Source organism: Oncorhynchus gorbuscha, linkage group LG09 (genome assembly GCF_021184085.1).
Source record: "Oncorhynchus gorbuscha isolate QuinsamMale2020 ecotype Even-year linkage group LG09, OgorEven_v1.0, whole genome shotgun sequence".
Lineage (NCBI taxonomy): Eukaryota > Metazoa > Chordata > Actinopteri > Salmoniformes > Salmonidae > Oncorhynchus > Oncorhynchus gorbuscha.
In genome coordinates, this window is record NC_060181.1 from 42,868,618 (window position 1) to 42,888,830 (window position 20,213).

Sequence of the window (20,213 nt, forward strand, 5' to 3'; positions counted from 1 at the left end):
CCGGCAGTAGTACACACATTGGAGTAGTCCACACACTGTGAGCCTTCAACACTGTGGGTAGAGATCAAGCTGAAGACACGGTATCCCTTTGGCTAAAAGAGAATGGACGTGCCCTGCCTGAGGTTATTCAATCAAACCGCAGACCTAAAGTTAGGTCGAGGTGAATAACAAGACAGCAAGAAAAAGAGAAATATTTAATCCTACGCCAAGAAAATGAAAAGACGCCATCTTTAAAAGAGTAGAATACTTAAAATCTTTAATGAAGGCTTTTTAATATTATACATAGACAGGGTTTAGAGATCTTTAATTGAGAAAGGATCAAGTTCCCTTCCTTGTCATTATATTTAAATATCTTGTATCAGTTACTGCTGGGCAGAAATTCCATGTACAGTACTTCCAGTTCGGTCCTTTTGTTATGATAGCTTGATTCCCTTTATCATTCTCCGTTGATTAAATACACTTTCTTTTATAGCTCCGGGTTCCTCTGAGTAAAATATCTCTATTCCCCTTTTTCTCATCTAGGGCTTGAATTCAGTCTTTCGTTTACAGTTCATAGTCCTTGGGATATGATATCAGCATTTCCCCCTGGGCTTATTGGCCTGGAATCATTTTCTATTTCATAGCTTGGTCCTTTTTATCATTCCCATGAAATGAAACTTTCACCTTTGTTTTAGTTTTATATTGCGCCGTCCTCCAGTCCCTTTTGTCATCCAATGCCACCTTTAAAAATGTCAAAAACACCCAGTCCGAAAACTGGCTAAGATGTTATTAGTGTTACCAGTATTGACTGCTCTCTTACTGTTCCACATTGGCAACCCTCTTTCCTATAACTGCACTGTATTGTCATCACGAATATACAGTAACGGAATATACACAGTTTGGTATGCATAGCTATTAATAAAGTGCAAACAGCATTTAGTTACGAAAGCTGTATATTTTCCCCAGTCCAGTCATGGCTTTGATCCGTCTTTGGAGCAGCTGCTGTAAATCTTTAAAAACACGATCACTTCCTTTCTGATTGGTCGGTTCAGTTTTGTTACCTTTTACATGCATGACACACCACATCCATCTGTTTGCTCCTCGGAGTCACAAGCAGGACAAATACATAGAGCACATACACAGACTCTCCACTTGAATCTCTCTCAGCTGCTTGGTTGCTTGTAGTTATCGGCCTCCCCAGCAGGGGGCATTGTAGTTTCTGAGGCATACTTCCTACTTCTCAATCTCTTCAATCTCCGTCACAGAGACATCCTGGGGGATCTTCTCCTCGGAATTGCTGCGTCCAGACAGCTTGTCTGGGTGCTCCATGTCGTTGAAGCGTTCGGCCACACACTGAGCAGTCAGCCTGGCCTCGGGGTCGTGGTCCCAGCACTCGTCTATGGTGCCGCACACCACCTGGATGCCCTGATGGAGGTGCAGTGGAGCACAGAGACACACAGTCAGCAGTAGTAGACAGAAACTGGAGTAGGTAGAGAGAGAGAGAAGTTGGCCCTAATCACAGATCTAAAATCAGATTATACTATGAAAAGAATTGCTGAACCTGTATCTGTGATTGGGGCAACTTCGACTTAATCCTCGTTATTGTTAACAAAAAAAAAAAAGAAGAAGAAGAATGCGCAAGTAAATTATGCAATAATTATTCTGCGCTTGTGTGCATCATGCACCTGCAATATGTGCGTGTGTGCGTGTGTGCGTGTGCGTATTTAGTCCTATGTGTGTGTAAGGATGCGACAGTGAGTGCATAATGAAAGCAGGCCTTGTTACTTACTGGGTGGTTGATCCAGCTGTTGGGGATCTCTGGCCTCCCTCTGTCTCTGAGAACGCTGTCCTTCATACTCTCCACACACGGGTGCTCCCTCACCTTACCGAAGGGCGGCTCGTAGTCCTTCACCTCTGTGCACAAACACACACAGAGCTGTACATTTAATGCAGGAGCCAGAGAGATACAGATGTCAAAATATACATATGATACAGGTTAATGGAGGTAGGTTCAGAAACATACACACACACACAGAGCCATGTATTGTTTTGTTTATATTCAAATGTAGCTCTACCCTCACTATATGATTTTCCATGAAAGTCGACAATAAGGTTTGTATACGCAAACTGAAACAGAGAGACACAGACATCCAAAACGTACATATGTCGTAGGTTTATAGGATGAGGGGCCAGGGAAAACCTGCCGGAGGAAAAACAGTCAATATTATTGCATTTGGGCTCGTTGAGAGTGTGCTTGAAACAAATCACCAACTCAGCATTGGCTCAGTGTCAGCTATCTTATAACGTGGCATCCAAGATACTCGTCAAGCCCTACGCCGGAATAAAGTTTACTCTTGCAGAATATTAAAGAGTTGGCTTGGGATGATGCAGAGAACTATTTATCTTTAGATTGATCTGATCTGTCCATTGGGTAGAGCAACAAATCAAACTCAAGAGTACTATGAAGAGTGGAGCTCTTGTATAAAAATAAAAAAATGTTTCAGAAAGTCCAAAAGGGGTAATTAAAGCAGCTTGACGGAAACTGTGTGAGAACCTTGAGCGCTGAAACGGAACTAAAAGTCATTTTCCAGGGAGATTTCCGACGATAAAAAAAATGAGTAAGTCAATTATCCTCAATAGCGCCATATCGCAAAAACATTCCTGTACAATGACACGGAACAGGCGTGAGACAGAGCCAACTGAAAACAACACGGTTATTCAGGGGCCAATAGGCACTGTGGTATTAATACATATTTCCACAATGAATACCTGTACTGTAACTATTGTTTCACTTTTGCATTAGTTTAGTAATGCCATCGTGAATAGAATGAAGACATGGAAATACAGTAGTATATGGATCCTAATGAAAACCTTTCCCATCGCTTAACACAATCCCACAATCAATCAAACCAATGATGAGTTGACCTGTTAAGAAACTGAAAGGCCCAGTGCAGACAAAAAAGTGATTTTCCTGTGTTTTATATATATTTACACACTATGAGGTTGGAATAATACTGTGAAATTGTGAAATTGTGAAAATTGTGATAATTCCACAAGAGCTGTTTGGAAAGACCTGAAATGTCTGCCTGTTTTGGTCAGATAGAGCTCAGGCCAGCTACTTTTGTGTCTTTTTGGCCATTTTAATTGAAAACAATCACAGTAAGGTACTTAATTATTAACCAGAAATGATTTGATATTGAGATAAAATTTGCTGCATTGGCCCTTTAAAGCTGATGAGCTGTTTCCCTGTACAGTTCTGTAATACTGTTCAATTCTGAGTGAATTCTGTCTGACAGCTGAGAAACGGGCGGTCCCTGCCCAGAAGAGAGGCCTCGCAGGAAGTCCAGATGCACACAGACAGGAATTGGACGCTAGGTCACGGCTTGGGCCAACAGCTGACTCCACAGGCATGAGCATCCTGTTTTGACAAGAAGACTTCCCTCGTTTCAGTGTTTAAGAAAAATACACCCATCCATCCACCCGCCCACCCATCTGTCATTATTTAAGCGAGTAAAGGAATAACGTTAGAGGATCTGGGTACTGTAATGAGTGCACGAGTGGGAGCCAATTTCTAAAACAATTGTGCAATTTTGTTTATCGTCTTAATGCTAAAACAGGAGCTCCCAAAATATGCCACATGAATCACTAAGTCCACACCCCTTATTTATCTGGGTAGCCGGAGAGTAGAGAATTTCAGAAGTCTAATGCTTTTGTCACATCTAGATTAGACTACTGCAATGCTCTATTTTCCGGCTATCCGGATAAAGCAACTAAATACACTTCAGTTAGTGCTAAATACGGCTGCTGGAATCTTGACTAGAACCCAAAAAGTTGATTATATTACTCTCTACACTGGCTTCCTGTTAACGCTAGGGCTGATTTCAAGGTTTTACTGCTAACCTACAAAGCATTGCATGGACTTGCTCCTACCCATCTCTCTGATTTGGTCCTGCCCCTACATACCTACACGTATGCCACGGTCACAAGACGCAGGCCCTAGAATTTCTAAACAAACAGTGGGAGGCAGGGCTTTCTCCTATAAAGCTCAATCTTTATGGAATGGTCTGCCTATCCATGTGAGAGACAAAGACTCGGTCTCGACCTTTAAGTCTTTACTGAAGACATATCTCTTCAGTAGGTCCTATGACTGAGTGTAATCTGGCCCAGGGGTGCGAAGGTGAACGGCAATGCACTGGAGTGACGACTGTCTCTGCCTGGCCCGTTCCCCTCTCTCCACTGGGATTCTCTGCCTCTGACCCTATTACAGGGGCTGAGTCACTGGCTTACTAGTACTCTTCCATGCCATCCCTAGAAGGGGTGCGACACGTCGTGCCAGGTTTTTTCCCCTCTATACTCGGCTTAAGTGGGTTGAGTCACTGACGTGATCTTCTTGTTCGGTTTTGCGCACCCTCAGGCTTGTGCGGTGGAGGAGATCTTTGTGGGCTATACTCAGCTTTGACTAAGGGTAGTAAGTTTGTGGTCTGGTGATCTCCCTCGAGTGTTGTGGGGGCTGCTTTGGCAAAGTGGGCAGGGGTATATCCCGCCTGGTTGGTCCCATCAGACAGGGCCCCCCCTTGTCTCAGCCTCCAGTATCGATGCTGCAATAGTCTATGTGCTGCAGGGCTAGGGTCAGTCTGTCCTATCTGGTGAAATTCTCCTATCTTATCTGGTGTAATTCTCCTGTCTTATCTGGTGCCCTGTGTGACCTTAAGTATGCTCCTTCTAATTCTCTAATTCTCCCTATTGACATGAATGTGGTGTCATATAAAAGAAGAGGTTGTGCTCTTTAAAAGTATGTTAACTTGTCATTGTCACGTGTTCTTTGTTTTTGAGCTATGTCTGTTTGTTTGAAATGTGTGAGAAAATGAGTTTTATCTCAAAAATTCTCAGAAACTACAGCAGCATTCTAGAATTCTATTGGGGTCTAATGGGTTAAAGCATATCATTTTCCTATTGACTCACATACCTGTATTAGAACTGTTAATAACACCTTTGATGATAACTGACATATTGTCTGCATCACTCACTGTGAGTTGTCATAGGACGTGAGAAAAGTCTGAAATAGTCTCAACAAGTGAATCAAGAAAATGTCTCAACATTCCCGCTCTGGTGTTTCCCACTGACTTCCTCTTGCTGGTTTGTAATGTTAATACAGTACATTTTTAGCAGCTCAGACATGTTTCCATAGGTTTAGACTCATGGCCAGACTGTTGTGTCTTTATTGGATCTCATCACCACACTGCCTCTCTCTCCCTCATGCTATTAACCATCAGGTCTCAGTCTGGTTTCCTGGTTCAGAGCCTGACCTGTTTAAGTTACTGTGCAGCCCCAGTCATATGTTTGTTATTATGGCTCATTCTAGAGACTTCTGTTCAAACTGTACCCTGTGGTTGAGCAAGCATGCCACCACCTGAGTATATCTGAACCATCTGAGTATATCTGAACCATCTGAGTATATCTGAACCACCTGAGTATATCTGAATCACCTGAGTATATCTGAACCGCCTGAGTATATCTGAATCACCTGAGTATATATGAACCACCTGAGTATATCTGGACCACCTGAGTATATCTGAACCACCTGAGTATATCTGAACCACCTGAGTATATCTGAATCACCTGAGTATATCTGAACCACCTGAGTATATCTGAACCACCTGAGTATATCTGAATCACCTGAGTATATCTGAACCACCTGTGTATATCTGAACCACCTGAGTATATCTGAACCACCTGAGTATATCTGAATCACCTGAGTATATCTGAATCACCTGAGTATATCTGAACCACCTGAGTATATCTGAATAACCTGAGTATATCTGAACCACCTTATTACAATGCCTTGCAAAAGTATTCATCCCCCTTGGTATTAGAACCTGTAACTTAAATATATTTTTATTTGGATTTCATGTAATGGACATACAAAAATAGTCCAAAATTGGTGAAGTGAAATTTAAAAAAGAACTTGTTTCAAAAAATAAAAAATAATAAACGGAAAAGTGGTGCGTGCATATGTATTCACCCCCTTTGCTATGACGCCCCTAAATAAGATCTGGTGCAACCAATTACCTTCAGAAGTCATATAATTAGTTAAATAAAGTCCACCTGTATGCAATCTAAGTGTCACATGATCTGTCACATGATCTCATTATATATACACCTGTTCTGAAAGGCCCCAGAGTCTGCAACACCACTAAGCAAGAGGCACCACCACCAAGCACGCGGCACCATGAAGACCAAGGAGCTCTTCAAACAGGTCAGGGACAAAGTTGTGGAGAAGTAAAAATCAGGGTTGGGTTATAAAAAAATATATAAAACTTTGAACATCCCACGGAGCACCATTAAATCCATAATAATTTTTTAAAGAATATGGCACCACAACAAACATGCCAAGAGAGGGCCACCCACCAAAACTCACAGACGAGGCAAGGAGGGCGTTAAAATCAGAGAGGCAAGAAAGACACCAAAGATAACCTTGAAGGAGCTACAAAGCTCCACCACGGAGATTGGAGTATCTGTCCATAGGACCACTTTAATTAAGCCTTACACTCCACAGAGCTGCGCTTTATGGAAGAGTGGCCAGAAAAAAATACATTGCTTAAGAAAGAAATAACCAAACACATTTGGTGTTTGCCAAAAGGCATGTGGGAGACTCCCCAAACATATGGAAGAAGGTACTCTGGTCAGATGAGACTAAAATTAAGCTTTTTGGCCATCAAGGAAAACGATATGTCTGGCACAAACCCAACATCTCTCATCACCCCGAGAACACCATACAGTGAAGCATGGTGGTGGCAGCATCATGCTGTGGAGATGTTTTTCATCATCAGGGACTGGGAAACTGGTGGGAATGATGGATAACGCTAAATACAGGGACATTCTTGAGGGAAACCTGTTTCAGTCTTCAAGAGATTTGAGACTGGGACGGAGGTTCACCTTTCAGCAGGACAAATACCCTAAGCATACTGCTAAAGTGACACTCGAGTGGTTTAAGGGGAAACATTTAAATGTCTTGGAATGACCTAGTAAAAGGCCCGACCTCAATCCAATTGAGAATCTGTAGTATGACTTAAAGATTACTGTACACCAGCGGAACCCATCTGAATTTAAGGAGCTGGAGCAGTTTTGCCTTGATAAATGGGCAAAAATCCCAGTGGCTAGATGAGCCAAGCTTATAGAGACATACCATAAGAGACAGCTGTAGTTGCTGCAAAAGGTGGCTCTACAAAGTATTGATTTTGGGGGGGTGAATAGTTATGTACGCTCAAGTTTTCTGTTTTTTTGTCTTATTACTTGTCAGTTTCAAATGATACAACCCCCCCCAGGTTGTAAGGCAACAAAATCGGAGAAATGCCAAGGGGGGTGAATACTTTCACAAGCCACTGTATATCTGAACCACCTGAGTGTATCTGAACCAGAACATGCCAGTTCACATCAAAGTTGAAGTAAGATAAAGAAAAGGGGAAGAGAGAATGACCAATGTAAACCCACAGACAATACAGTACCCCTCAGGCACATAGGAACGTGGTATTCATCATACAGTACTTTGTTGTGGTTCATTTCTTGTGCACTATCTGGTAGATATTAGGATTTCCGTCATCTTAAACAAGTCAAGAAAACAGATCCTCATAGGGCTAACAAAAGTCTGCTTCCCAATCTGAAGCCAACACAGCAGCAGGAATCTGTTTGAGATGCTGTAGTCTCAATAAGAGTCACAGTTTGACAATCCAGCTTGACACTCTCTCCCTCCCTCTTGGAGAACGATAATCTATTCTATTATACTCCTCTCTTCTGATGGTTTTGATTAAGATGAAAGCGTGTGGCGATGGCTCTGACACTTGTTTTCTGTTCCTCACAGGTTGTTAAAGCCCTGGGTGACAGACAGACAGAAAACCAGCCAGCCAGCAAGCCAGACAGACAGAAAGACATACCCTTACGGAAAGAAAAAAAAACATGAATTTCACATGAACACGTGAAGTGTTCCAAAAACACGTTTTCATGTGATCACATGCTCTTACATGTATGTGAAGTTAAGGTGATAACATGTGACAACATTTAAAGTAAGATGTGATAACACAAAACGACACCCGAAAAGTGTTCCAAAAACACATTTTTACATGAGTTCACAGTTGAAATTTCATGTGAAATCATGTGGTTTTTCTGTAAGGGTAATTCAGACCGAAAAGACAAACAGACAGTTTGCCAGACAGCTAGCCAGGCAGACAGACAGCGTGGGGCCCATTCAGGCTTGAGGTGAGGCCATGACATCTGGATAGCAGCCGCCCTACTCTACTCTACTCTACTCTACCTACTCTACTCTACTCTAACCCTGTCTTCTCCCTCAGGGGAGTGAAGGCATTTATCCTATAGTGGGATGGTCAACACCACCGTTCCTCCCTGACCCCGCCTGGGAACACCCTCCTGTCTTTCCTGCTCCTAATTCCAGCCCTGCAAATTATATGGGAGAGACATTTCGGGAAAAGAGACGGCCCCGGGACGCTGCCTTTATTACTTTCTTTCAGAATTTCTCTTTTTACTTGTCCTTACTTTTACTTTACAGGATAAAGAGTGCATTGTGTTGGCTGCTGCTGCTTCCTCGGAGGCTGCGACTGGCCCTGTTGACAGACAGGCACGTTCGTACCGGGTGACAGACAGCGTGACAGATCCCAGATTATACAAAAGGCCCCGAAACTGTGACAAAGTGGCTGACTGACTGCCTGTGTTATGTGGCAGTCTGCCAGATAAGGCAGTGAGACGACAGGAACTGTTCTGACATCTGTCTGGCGGTGGCGGCTGAGGCAGGGAAGCCAACGCGACAGACAGGGAAGCCAACGCGGCTTCACCTCCCAACTCATTATAATGATGCACTGAGATGTGTCAGTCTGACTGTGTGTGGGGAAGAGGGAAGTGTGTGTGTCTTCTCAGTTTCATGCCATCGGGTGTGTGTGTGTGTTCTCAGGTGACCGAGCTGGGATGATAGCATGGGAAGCTTTTATTGAACGGATGACAAGTGGTCCAAAAATGAATGTGCTGTGGTTATGTGAGTGCCACTTTCGCTGACATAGATAGAAGATTTGATAAGATAGTTATTCTAACTCTGCAAACATTTTGCCCCCAAGGGAATATCCAAACAAACGGTCAGTGCGGCACAGTAACGCTTTTACACAAGATAAGGCAGCTTGCTGTATCAAGGTGGGAGACTAGCTAAATGCATGGTGGATGTATGTAATGTAATCATGCAGTGGGGGGGGTATTTATTACTGTAAGAGTATATGCTTCAGCACAAGAGACTGCTGAGAGAGAGAGAGAGAGAGAGAGAGAGAGAGAGAGAGAGAGAGAGAGAGAGAGAGAGAGAGAGAGAGAGAGAGAGAGAGAGAGAGAGAGAGAGAGAGAGAGAGAGAGAGAGAGAGAGAGGAGAGAGAGAGAGAGAGAGAGAGAGAGAGAGAGAGAGAGAAGAGAGAGAGAGAGAGAGAGAGAGAGAGAGAGAGAGAGAGAGAGAGAGAGAAAGAGAGAGAGAGAGAGAGAGAGAGAGAGAGAGAGAGAGAGAGAGAGAGAGAGAGAGAGAGAGAGAGAGAGAGAGAGAGAGAGAGAGAGAGAGAGAGAGAGAGAGAGAGAGAGAGAGAGAGAGAGAGAGAGAGAGGAAGGGAGAGAGAGACTCTGTGCCCTAGATAAAGGAGGCCTGAGGACATAGTGACCGACCTGGGTCTGTAAAGAATGTCTACTGCCTTGAAGCTGAAACGAGAGAGAAGTTTTTGGACAGAATAACGACTGAATATCTGAATGTTTGGAGAGAGATAAGTGAATGAATGAATGAGTTCATGAATGGACGAGCGAGTGAACAAATGAATGAACGAACATAAAAATATAACCACTCATGCGGTTTCTGAGTTGTCCTACTCAGTGGAATGCCTTGCTCTGTAGGACCAATGTAACCATAAGCCACTATTTTGCCAATCATGGGCCTAGATTCCCTTAAAACTCATCATCATCACCACAAATATGCTTTCTACTCTAGGCTACAGCACATCCTCATGTAAACAAGACCAATATTGCCCCTCCATGGAACTGAATATAGTAATTTCAATATGTGTGTGTGTGCATTGCTCATTCCATGCAAAACAGGAAATTAACTATTTTCATTTCAGAGGTGTACCCACAGGGCACACATATTCTTCACCCCCTGCCAATGGAGGAAAAGGTGAAAGGGTCTAACAGGCCCGACCATTCCACAATGTTGTCCTTCAGAGGGCTTTGGGGCAGCGCTACTGCTCTGACGGTGTTCAAGGGACCACTAGGGACCAAAGGGAAAACAGGAAATGGCCATGCAGGAAGCAGGCGAGCACCAACACTAACATTTGATCGATCAACGTTCTGACACAATGGTCAAACAGGATCACCGGCAAGACCAAGTAGACCACAGTGACACAGAGTGGATTGAAAATATGAAATATGGCCATGTGGCTTGCCGTAGGATGCCCATTGGATAGTCACCCAATTATATTAATTTCTCATATCCTCTCCGTGTTGTTCAGAGAGATGGCAAACAGGAAGAAGGGTCATTAGATAGGGGAAGGCTGTTGTTCATTTATGAACTACCTGAGGATGAATTGTGTTTTTGACACAATTTGTTTTCTCTGAAATGGTTCCCACACCACATTTGTTTTATTATCCTTATTTTACCAGGTAAGTTGACTGAGAACACATTCTAATTTACAGCAATGACCTGGGGAATAGTTACAGGGGAAAGGAGGGGGGATGAATGAGCCAATTGGAAGCTGGGGATGATTAGGTGGCCATGATGGTATGAGGGCCAGGTTACAATAGAGAATCAGGACACCCGTTTAACGTCCCATTCGAAAGACAGCACCCTACACAGGGCAATGTTCCCAATAACTGCCCTTGGGGAATTGGGATATTTTTTTGTTCTACGTACTCCCCACCCGTTTTGGTAAAAAGCTAAGGGATGGGACTGGAGAAATGTAACGACTCCTAAATTCGTAGAAAGACCTATGGATGCAAGGACTGACCATTTTCTAGGCTATATAGTGTTTGTTTACATTAACTTGTTTACACACATTGGAGTAAAACAAGCTTATATTTTGGCTCGTTGAACTACGCTCATGACATAAGTTATATTCTTCAAGAATCAATGGGTAAAATGGATGTAGCGATTGCCGATTGCCCCTTTAAGCAGTCTTGAGTAGTGCTGTGGACATCATGACCTTTTGTCAGCCGGTGATTGTCAAGCAAATAACTGCTGGTCTCAAGGTCATTTACCATGAATTAACATAAACAAATGTAGCATCTCCTGGCTTCCACGCACAGCCTACAAGCCACTGATGCAGACCTTTGGAACATCTACATTAATAAATCCATTAAATATAGCCTACACCATCACAATAAATCCCTTATTTATTTTAGACTAGTCTGAAGAAATATGATATGAAGAAAATGTAGTCTATTACAGAAGAACAGAATAGTATACTCTGAGTTGTCCTTATGTTAGGCCCTGGTCTGGCTATGCCATATGGCTGTGGGCTATACTAGTTCATCATTTAGCAGGCAAGATTTGCTTAGAATTCCATGGCATTGGCCTCACGAGTGGTGCAGCTGTCTAAGGCACTGCTTGAGGCGTCACTACAGACCCGGGTTTGATCCCGGGCTGTGTCACAACTGGCCGTGACCGTGAGTCCCATAGGGCGGCTCACAATTGGACCACAGTCGTCTGTGTTAATGGAGGGTTTGGCCGAGGGGGCTTTACATGGCTCAGTGCGTTCTAGCGACTCCTTGTGGCGGGCTGGGTGCCTGCAGGATGATTACGTCGTCAGTTGAACAGTGCTTCTTCCGACACATTGGTGCGGCTGGCTTCCGGGTTAAGGAGCGCGGTTTGGCGGGTCATGTTTCGGCGGAGACATGACTCAACCTTCACCTCTCCCGAGCCCGTTGGGGAGTTGCAGCAATGAGTCAACATTGAAAAAGGGGTACAAGAATATAAATACAAATCTGTGGCATTATTTTATAGTATGATGAATACAATTTCTCCAAACGATTTGAGGGCGGCTATTCTGTGTTGAGCGGATAACAAAGAAACAGGTATTTCTACATGCTTCATTCAGAGTTATTTATGTCACCTTAGGTGTACACAGCCGTAGGCTATAAGTGCAACTGTTCCATTAGCAGGAAAACTCCATTCTAAAAAGTGAGTGCAAATGCAATTATGCATGTAATGATTTTATTATAAAGGTGCATATTTATGCTGAATTTTTTCCCCCCAAACTTAGAACTGGATGGACTAGGTTACATGAGGTGTGTGACTCTGCTGTTGGATCTGACAATTCATCTTGATGGTTGTACAGTTGTCTCAATTAAAACTTTGAAGGACCTCGGCATTTCTCTGGACCCTGATCTCTCTTTTGACGAACATACCAAGAACATTTTAAGGACAGCTTTTCCATCTTCGTAACATTGCAAAAATCGCAAACTTTTTTTTACAAAAATGATGCAGAAAGCTAATCCATGCTTTTGTCACTTCTAGATTAGATTACTGCAATGCTCTACTCTTCAGGATAAAACACAAAATAAACTTCAGTTAGTGCTAAATACTGCTGCTAGAATCTTGACTAGAACCCACAAAATTTGATTATATTAATCCAGTGCTAGCCTCTCAACCCTGGCTTCCTGTTGAGACTTGGTCTGATTTCAAGGTAGCATTGCCTTTAAATTGTTTAACTTGGGTCAAACGTTTCAGGAAGCTTTCCACAAGCTTCCCACAATAAGTTGGGGGAATTTTGGCCCATTCCTCCTGACAGAGCTGGTTCATCCTTGGGAGCAATTTCCAAATGCCTGAAGGTACCACGTTCATTTGTACAAACAATAGTATGCTCACGCTTTTTCAGTTATGCCCAGACATTTTCTATGGGATTGAGGTCAGGGTTTTGTGACGGCCACTCCAATACCTTGACTTTGTTGTCCTTAAGCCATTTTGCCCCAACTTTGGAAGTATGCTTGGGGTCATTGTCCATTTGGAAGACCCATTTGCGACCAAGCTTTAACTTTCTGACTGATGTCTTGAGATGTTTCTTCAATATATCCACATAATTTTCCTCCCTCATGATGCCGTCTATTTTGTGAAGTGCACCAGTCCCTCCTGCAGTAAAGCACCCCCACATCCCCCTTTTTCCTCCAAACATAACGATGGTCATTATGGCCAAACAGTTCTATTTTTTGTCCCCATGTGCAGTTGCAAACCATAGTCTGGCTTTTTTTATGGCGGTTTCTGAGCAGTGGCTTCTTCCTTGCTGAGTGGCCTTTCAGGTTATGTAAATATAGGACTTGTTTTACTGTGGATATAGATACTTTTTTTTCCCTCCAGCATCTTCATAAGGTCCTGTGCTGTTGTTCTGGGATTGATTTGCACTTTTCGCCCCAAAGTACGTTCATCTCTAGGAGACAGAATGCGTCTTCTTCCTGAGCGGTATGACAGCTGCGTGGTCCCATGGTGTTTATACTTGTGTACTATTGTTTGTACAGATGAACGTGGTACCTTCAGGCATTTGGAAAGGACGAACCAGGTCTACAGTTTTTTTTGGCTGATTTCTTTTGATTGTCCCATGATGTCAAGCAAAGAGGCACTGAGTTTGAAGGTAGGCCTTGAAATACATCCACAGGCACACCTCCAATTGACTCAAATGATATCAATTAGCCTATCAGAAGCTTCTAAAGCCTTGACATAATTTTCTGGAATTTACTTCTTATGGCTGGGGGCAGTATTGAGTAGCTTGGATGGATAAGGTGCCCAGAGTAAACTGCCTGCTACTCAAGCCCAGTTGCTAATATATGCAACTTATTAGTATTAGATTTGGATAGGAAACACTCTGAAGTTTCTAAACCTGTTTTCATGATGTCTGTGAGTATAACAGAACTCATATGGCAGGCAGAAACCTGACAAGAAATCCAACCAGGAAGTGGGAAACCTGAGGTTTGTAGTTTTTCAAGTCATTGCCTGTCAAATATAAAGTGTCTATGGGGTCATATTGCACTTCCAAAGGCTTCCACTAGATGTCAACAGTCTTTAGAACGTTGTTTGAGGCTTCTAGTGTGAAGGAGGGGGGAATGAGAGCTGATTGAGTCAGGGATCTGGCAGAGTGCCATGAGCTGATCACGCGCGCTCACGTGAGAGCGACCTGCATTCCATTGCATTTCTACAGACAAAGGAATTCTCCGGTTTGAAACATTATTGAAGATTTATGACAACAACATCCTACAGATTGATTCTGTACTTCGTTTGACATGTTTCTACGAACTTTAATATGACTTTTCGTCTGAACTTTCGTCTGGACTTGCTCGCTCCTCGTGAGTTTGGATTGTGCACTAAACGCGCAAACAAAAAGGAGGTATTTGGACATAAATGATGGACTTTATTGAACAAATCAAACATTTATTGTGGAACTGGGATTCCTGGGAGTGCATTCTGATGAAGATCATCAAAGGTAAGTGAATATTTATAATGCTATTTCTGACCTCTGTTGACTCCGTAACATGGCAGATATCTGTATGGCTTGTTTTGGTCTCTGAGCGCTATACTCAGATTATTGCATGATGTGCTTTTTCCGTAAAGCTTTTTTGAAATCTGACACAGCAGTTGCATTAAGGAGAAGTTAATATAAAGTTCCATGCATAACACTTGTATTTTCATCAACATTTATGATGAGTATTTCTGTAAATTGATGTGGCTCTCTGCAAAATCACTGGATGTTTTGGAAGCAAAACATTACTGAACGTAACGCGCCAATGTAAACTGAGATTTTGGGATATAAATATGAACTTTATCGAACAAAGCATACATGTATTGTGTAACATGAAGTCCTATGAGTGTCATCTGATGAAGATCATCAAAGGTTAGCAATTAATTTTATCTCTATTTCTGCTTTTTGTGACTCCTCTCTTTGGCTGGAAAAATGGCTGTGTTTTTCTGTGACTCGGTGCAGACCTAACATAATCATTTGGTGTGCTTTCGTCGTAAATCCTTTTTGAAATCGGACACTGTGGTGGGATTAACAACAAGTTTATCTTTAAAATGGTGTTAAATACTTGTATGTTTGAGGAATGTTAATTATGAGATTTCTGTTGTTTTGAATTTGGCGCCCTGCACTTCCACTGGCTGTTGTCATATCGATCCCGTTAGCGGGATCTAAGCCATAAGAAGTTTTAAAGGCACAGTCAACTTAGTGTATGTAAACTTCTGACACACTGGAATTGTGATACAGACAGTGAATTGTGAAATAATCTGTCTGTAAACAATTGTTGGAAAACTTACTTGTGTCATGCACAAAGTAGATGTCCTAACCAACTTGCCAAAACTAGAGTTTGTTAACAAGAAATTTGTGGAGTGGTTGAAAAATGAGTTTTAATGACTGCAAACCTAAGTGTATGTAAACTTCCAACTTCAACTATATATAATAATATATATATATATATATATGCCATTTAGCAGACGCTTTTATCCAAAGCGACTTACAGTCATGTGTGCATACATTCTACGTATGGGTGGTCCCGGGGATCGAACCCACTACCCTGGCGTTACAAGCGCCATGCTCTACCAACTGAGCTACAGAAGGACCACAACTGTATCTCTCCGATTTGTTCCTGCCGTACATACCTACACATATGCTACGATCACAAGACACAGGCCTCTTTATTTTCCCTATAATTTCTAAGCAAACAGCTGGAGGCAGGGCTTTCTCCTATAGAGCTCAATTTTTATGGAATGGTCTGCCTGTCCATGTGAGAGACGCAGAAGTCTTTACTGAAGACTCATCTCTTCAGTAGGTCCTAGTGTAGTCTGGTCCAGCAGACGAAGGTGAACGGAAAGGTCCTGGAGTGACAAACCACCCTTGCGTTCTCTGCCTGGCCAGCTCCCCTCTCTCCACTGGGATACTCTGCCTCTGACCCTATTACAGGGGCTGAGTCACTGGCTTACTAGTACTCTTCCATGCCGTCCCTAGGAGGGGTGTGACACTTGAGTGGGTTGAGTCACTGACGTGATCATCATGTCCGGTTTTTATCCCCCTCGGGCTCATGCCGTGGGGGAGATATTAGTGGGCTATACTCATCCTTGTCTCAGGGTAGTAAGGTGGTGATCTGTTGATATCCCTCGAGTGGTGTGGGAACTGTGATTTGGCAAAGTGGATGGGCTTATATCCTGACGGATTGGCCCGGTCCGGGGGTATCGTTGGACGGGGCCCTATTCTCCCGACCCCCCCCCTGTCTCAGCCTCCAGTATCTATGCTGCAATAGTCTATGTGCCGGGGGACTAGGGTCAGTCTGTTATATCTAGTGTAATTCCCCTGTCTTATCTGGTTTCCTGTGTGACCTTAATTATGCTCCCTATAATTCTCTCTCTCTCCCTCCCTCCCAGAGGACCTGAGCCCTAGGATCATGGCTCCTGGGTGTCCCCGGTCCACCTGGCCGTGCTGCTGCTCAAGTTTCAGCTGTTCATAATGCGGCTACGGAACCCTGACCTGTTCACAGGATGTGCTACCTTGTCCCGGACCTGTTGTTTTTGGCTCTCTCTCTACCACACCTGCTGTCTTGACCTCTGAATGCTTGGCTATGAAAAGCCAACTGACATTTACTCCTGAGGTGCTGACCTGTTGCACCCTCTACAACCACTATGATTATTATTTAACCCTGCTGGTAATCTATCAACGTTTGAACATCTTGAAGAACAATCTGGAATTAATGGCCATGTAGAGGACTGGCCACCCCTCAGAGCCTAGAGCTTTCTTCCTAGGTTCCTGCCTTTCTAGAGAGTTTTTCCTAGCCAGTGGAAAAACTTCTACATCTGCATTGCTTGCTGTTTGGGGTTTTAGGCTGGGTCTCTGTATATGACTTCTGCTGATTTTGATTTGAAAAAGTTGCAAAAAAAAGGCATGCGCTGTTCCTTGCCTTAAGCTGGACATCATTCACAAGGGATAATATATCATCCACAAGTGGCAGGCTAATATTGTGACCCATCAGACTATTCTTGATGTAATCTTGTCTTTACATATACTAAACGATATATGAGTGAAATGGATTTAGAATGGACCATTATCATGTACTTCTCTATCATGCACCTACAGTATATTTAAATAATGAATGGAGGACACTAATTCCCACGGTTTATTTTCATGCCAGCCAGGTAGGCTGCACTCCTGTTGTAAAGAGAAGCAATGTGCTTCATATTAGGAAAGTTGAGAAAGAAATATAGTACGCCTAGCCTATTGAAAGTTGATGGGATCCTCCTCTTTTTAATGAAGGCCATCCCTCTGCTTCCTCACGCAATTGCATAGCCTATAGAAATGTTGCGCAACATGAGCTCATGGGCCGTCATTAATTGTTTGATTCGATTTTCGATTACATTTTCATTGGTGTCAGAGTGATTAGAGGGACAATAGAGTGCTGGGTACTTGGCAGTTAGCAAGTTTGGTCATTAGTCACCTACCATCGGCAGCATCAGAGCTTGGAGAAGCCTAATTACCGTGACAAAACGGTCATGTGGAATTTGACTGCCGCCCTGACTTGTGATTGCCGGTGTGGTGATAATACGGTCACCGTAACAGCCCTAGTCATGAATAACTTCAGATAAACAAACCTGTGATTATTTAACAGTGAACACCTGTATTTTTTACAGACAATTTGTCAAGGTCCTGAAGGATTTTCAGGAATGTGTGACTACAATTGCGGGCACCTTTTACGGAGAAGTACACCTACTCTATATCACTTACACAAGGTCACAAATTAAAATCAATTGGCTACAGTCTAAAGCAGCTCAGTCACATGATTGGTCAGACGTCATGTGGTGTTACTTTACCTCCAATGGCATTGCACCTGGAGGTGATCTCCCACAGTACCAGGGCCATGGAGTAAACGTCTGTCTGCTTGAACGACTCAATGTTTTCCAGGTTGATTCTGGACTCCAGCACCTCAGGGGCCATGTACCTGGCAGTGCCCACCTGTAGGGTGAGACCAACAAGGACAAGATGTTAGCCTATTCAGTGGATCATTATCAAAACTGTTCTGTTCTATTCTATTATTTTCTTTTCTACTTACTCTGTTTTGTTCTGTTCTATTGTATTCTGTTCTGTTATATTCTACTCGATTCTAATGCTATTTACAGTAGAATATGCATGATTGCTTCCAGAGGTAGTACTGTACAGTACCATGTACCACTACAATTCAACTGCAATTTTAACTGACAGCCTGGTCGGATACATGTCTTCCCTGTTTCTTCCCCCCACTGTATTATAAGACACTACGAAGAGACAATGGGTGCATTAGACACCAAAGGGGAACCCTCTAAAGAAGCTCACAATGACTACGTTTCATAACAAAGTCACAATGACCCTGTCCTACTGCTGTATAACAGTCTAATGGTTCTATTAGAACTCCATCAGGCCTGTTTGCCTAGTTACTGTAATAAAACAAAAAGGCCGAGCAGCACTTGCTCTATGGATATTACTAATCTGTTGTCCAGAAGAGGAGCCCCCATGAGTAAGTAAGCCAGTCTGAAATGGCACCCTATTCCCTATATAGTGCACTAATTATAGGCAATATGGTACCATTTTGGATGCACCGTGAGTTGAAAGGAGAGACAGGAGGGAAGAACCTGTACCTGTCCACTGTTGGCCAGCTCGTCCACGGACAGCGAGTTGTCCAGACGCAGACCCAGTCCGAAGTCACACAGGACACAGGTGAGGTCCCCCTTCACCAGGATGTTGGAGCTCTTGATGTCCCGGTGGACGATGGGTACCTTGTAGCGTCCACACAACGTGTGGTCACTGTGTAGGTGGGCCACGCCCCTTGCCAGCGACCCGCCCAGCACCCACAGGTCGTCCCAGCTGATGACATGGCGCGTCAGGTACTCCTGGAGGTTGCCCCGGGGGTGGTAGGCCGTGATCAGCCAATACTGTTTCTCCACCTTGTGGTCTTCTGCGGTCAGGAAGTGCAGGACGTTCTCGTGGCGCAGGTCGGCGTCCGAGAAGATGTCCTTCTCGTTCTTCCACGAGGCATATTCCTCGTCTGCGAAAATTTTGACGGCGACGGTCTCAAAGTGTTCGCCAGCCCCAGTGGCGCCCTGCTTCAGCTTGGCCTTGTAGACCTCGGCGAAGCGGCCCTTTCCCACCTGGGCGTCCAGCTCGATGGGGAGGAGCTCCGTGTTGTGGTTGAGGTTGTTGGCGTGCGTGGAGCTGCTGTCCGAGCCGTCGTCGTCCATCATGATGGCGTGGGCATCACTGAAGTCGAGCGGCGTCTTCTTGCGCTTGGCACCGGCGCGGCGCTGGTGGTAGATGCGGTACCAATAGAAGGATGTGATGACCAGCACGGCCAGAACCAGCAGAGGAACCAGGCTGACCAGGATCACCGACACCACCTGGGAGTCTAGGGAGTCTAGGGTGGAGAGGAAAGACGAGAGAAAAAGAGACAAGGTAGATGTTATAGATTAGTTATACAATACATTGCCTATTCAGTATAAATATTGTAGAATATACCTATTCTGAAACATACAGTAGGACCACCCCCTAGTTAGGTATATTCTACAATACTTTTAAAATGATCCACCTCTACAATTATTAGAAGTCTTCAGCCATCATAATCTACTCTGAAACTTGAGCATATTTTCACAATGACCTTTTCACTCACTATGAGTAGCTGGACTGGCCATGAAGGTGAAGATCAAAGAATTGCCTGTTTGTTTATTGAACTTAAGAGCCCACTGCATAAAAACCAATGACCACAAAGGACTATATGGGATACATGATGTGTGCAGTAGCCTATACTTTGATGTTTGACATTTCAGTTGCACTTGAACGTCATACTGTACATTACACTCCAACTCCTTCAGCACTAGGAAATCAATAGGAAGTAGCCAAGTAGCTATATCGTCTCAGAGCATCTTGCTACGCGCAACGTAGCCTGCTCCTTTCCAGCAAAGCAGAGGAACCTAACATTTCCATGAGGAATGTCAGTAAGCATCTCGAAGCTACGAAGCTGAAGTTAGCTTGCTGGTCTGTTAAACACACAAATAGGCTGAACCATGCCCCAGTCAACCACATATTGTGTTCCCTTTATAGACCTAGTCTATGTCTGATTCTTATACTTTTAAGGAGTGATGTCGGTGTCTGCTAGACAGAGTAATCTGGTGAACGTTTATGTTTATGCTATGTTTATGATCCTATTTCTGGGGATGGCAGAAG

General features: G+C 43.6%; 1 protein-coding gene across 1 annotated transcript in view; it reads right to left on the reverse strand.

Moving 5' to 3' along the window:
* Positions 1-229: 229 nt before the first annotated feature.
* Positions 230-20,213, reverse strand: part of LOC124043662 (TGF-beta receptor type-2-like) — a 29,742-nt gene continuing 9,758 nt past the window's right edge. Inside the window, exons 4-7 of the mRNA XM_046362467.1 lie at positions 18,635-19,407; positions 17,834-17,975; positions 1,769-1,893; positions 230-1,404 (exon numbers count right to left, since the gene is read on the reverse strand). Of these exons, the coding sequence (XP_046218423.1) occupies positions 1,213-1,404; positions 1,769-1,893; positions 17,834-17,975; positions 18,635-19,407 (1,232 nt within the window). The 3' untranslated portion in view covers positions 230-1,212. The remainder of the gene's footprint in view (positions 1,405-1,768; positions 1,894-17,833; positions 17,976-18,634; positions 19,408-20,213) is intronic.